Source organism: Berghia stephanieae, chromosome 2 (assembly GCF_034508935.2).
Source record: "Berghia stephanieae isolate SIO BIC M18660-M18661 chromosome 2, UCSD_Bste_1.3, whole genome shotgun sequence".
Classification (NCBI taxonomy): domain Eukaryota; kingdom Metazoa; phylum Mollusca; class Gastropoda; order Nudibranchia; family Aeolidiidae; genus Berghia; species Berghia stephanieae.
Window position 1 is genome coordinate 87,445,812 of NC_088361.1, and position 2,788 is coordinate 87,448,599.

Sequence of the window (2,788 nt, forward strand, 5' to 3'; positions counted from 1 at the left end):
GCATCAATTTTATATCTTTTCTTTTATTTGTTTTAATTATTATATACTTATATTTTGTAAAAACAACAAGGTATTTAAATTTATAGGCCTTTTGGCCTATGTAATACTTAATGATTATGGCGATTTGATAATTATATTAAGAGTTACGTAAATAACCTTTCCCATGCAGCTGAAAATAACCCCTACATAATACTGTTTTGACGCAATGGGTCGCAAATAAAAAACACACATTTAATTAATGAAGAAATAAAATGAACTTTTCAAAACTGACTCATAATTCATCTGCGCAGTTGTTTGTTATCCTGAAAGTTTAACAGCAGGTGGCGGTGTCGAGAGCAACTCCGCCTATTATCAATTCTAAAATCTCGTTACATGTAATTATAATATCGTCAATTTGTTATTCATTGACAACTGATATCGGTGCAACCATCTGTAACCAATTGCCGCATCGGAAGGGCATGTGGGTGGGTCACACATGAAATTGTGACCAAGCGTGTAATTACGGTATTATGTCGAGTGGTTTACATGCTAAAAAGTCAATTTATCGTATTAAAAATCTGAAAACTTTGGTTAAATTTTCATATTTTGTTTAAGACAATAATAGATATACTATCTTTCACCGACAAAATTTAAAATATCATATTTCTGTTCATTTTACCCTCGCGAAGTCCCGGGTTGGCAAGTTATTGCCAAGATGAGGGTCATTTAAATTGATCGGTATTTAAAGGACACGTTTTCTGACCATAGTTTTAGATGCGTGTCCCTCCCCCCCCCCCCCCCCCCCCCCCCCCCCCCCCCCCAGAAAATGGACCTTAACCCTCTCCTTACCAACTGTAGGTAAATCGTCACATACGTTACGATACAACCAACATTTTTCTTATTCACATATTTCTTTTGTACATCATACAATTTAAAGAAAATGAACAGTGTGTTGTTGAGCAGGTTTTGCTAAAGAAATTATGTATCGCAAGAACTTTCTGCTATTGTGTTTGAGTGATAATATATGTTTGTGTTAGTTGGGTGTTAAGTTTTGGGGAAAATCCTGAAAATGGCTGGTAAGGAGAGAGTTAACTGGTGTAGATCCCCTTTTGACACATTAATTATCCCCGTCATAACACAGTTTGAGACGATTGGCAACACATATATAACACAACAGAATTACGTCTAGATTAGCCTGGTGCTTAGAATGTAAATTTATACTTAACGTAATGTACCATTTTAGTGAAGTTCCACGACGGATCACGAATATGTGCCTGATGTCACTTACTCGTGTGAAAAACTCATGTTTCCCTATCACTTACAGATGCCGTCGGCCTTAAGTGCTTTAGAAGACTCCCTTGCTCTAGAGAGAAGCACCAATAGCGATCTCAAAAGTCTTATGATCACCGCTGGACAACTGAATGACCCGGCGGTAAGTGATATATATATATATATATATATATATATATATATATATATATATGTGTGTGTGTGTGTGTGTGTGTGTGTGTGTATAATGAATAAAGTCACTCACGTATTTTTTGCCGAGACATTGTTTCTATGTCCTCCATTTCGTCAGTCTACACATGTCCGTAGTATGCTTTTTCTTTCGAGGGATCGATGTTTATTTATTTACGTCCTTACTTCCGCTAAGTGTGTCGTTGACTTGGTGGTGATTAGTGTTGTTATGTAGAGACATGTTGTAGTGTGTTCTCATTGTGTGTGTGCGCGTGTGTGTGTGTGTGTGTGTGGTGTATACATGTTTGTGTGATGTCTTGTGGAATGAGAACACACTACACTACAACGTGTCACTACATCATCATCATCATCATCAAAATCATCAAAATCATCATCATCATCATCATCATCATCATCATCATCATCATCATCATTATCATCATAATCACTACCACCATCACCAAATTCACCTTCAATTTTTCTTTAGATGAGAGTCAAACTGGATGAGTTCCTGGAACGGCAAGTCGATATTATCCTCAACCTCTCCAATCTGGTCACAAGACTCAACTTTTATAAAGATACCGAAAACTATGCCCTGGGAGAATACATCCTTGACTCAGAGGTGACTTATTAGAAGCCAACAAAGGAAACAAAGACAAGACCGGATTGTTGATTAGCATAAAATACTTAAGTTATATTAAGTCTGTTTTTGGATTTAACATTCTTATGGAATTCTAAGGTTAACATAAATTGTAAAATTTCTTTGGGTTTATCAACAAAATATTAGTTGTCAACTAGATTTGTTTTCTGAGTTCATTGATGCACCACTTAGAAGTTTTTTGTTGTTGAAAATATAGATAAAACCAGTTATATTAGGCTGTAGAAGGAACGAAATTGACGTCACTCAGATCTTTGTTATTGTTTTTAGACAGCTAACTTGTGATTACATATCACTAAACTATATCAATCAGGCTATAAACGTCCAAGAACAGACATAGTTTTGTGTGTTTGTACGTTATATCCGGCTGGCAGATGTTGTATTTTACCTAAATGCATAACATCAAATCCAAGATTGAACATCCTTGAGCTAACACGACCTATGCAAAATATGTACGTTTTCCCAATAAAACAGGGTTTAAACATATTTGTTTTCTGAGTTCATTGTTTTATACTTTGCAAGTTTTGTGGTTTAATGGTGTGACACTCGGTGGTTCTGTAGTTTAATGGTATGAATATGACACTCGCCTCCGGATCGAAAGTTCCGGTCTGAGCGGCGCATAGTTGAGTCCTTGGAAAGGGCTCTTTACTCACATTCTGTCACCGTACTCAGGTGTGAAATGAATAACTCGCC

The 2,788-nt window shown here is 36.3% G+C and overlaps 1 protein-coding gene across 1 annotated transcript in view; it reads left to right on the forward strand.

The window, feature by feature from the left end:
* Positions 1-2,581, forward strand: part of LOC144965750 (yolk ferritin-like) — an 18,936-nt gene extending 16,355 nt beyond the window's left edge. Inside the window, exons 7-8 of the mRNA XM_078901402.1 lie at positions 1,304-1,411; positions 1,925-2,581. Of these exons, the coding sequence (XP_078757528.1) occupies positions 1,304-1,411; positions 1,925-2,071 (255 nt within the window). The 3' untranslated portion in view covers positions 2,072-2,581. The remainder of the gene's footprint in view (positions 1-1,303; positions 1,412-1,924) is intronic.
* Positions 2,582-2,788: the final 207 nt, after the last annotated feature.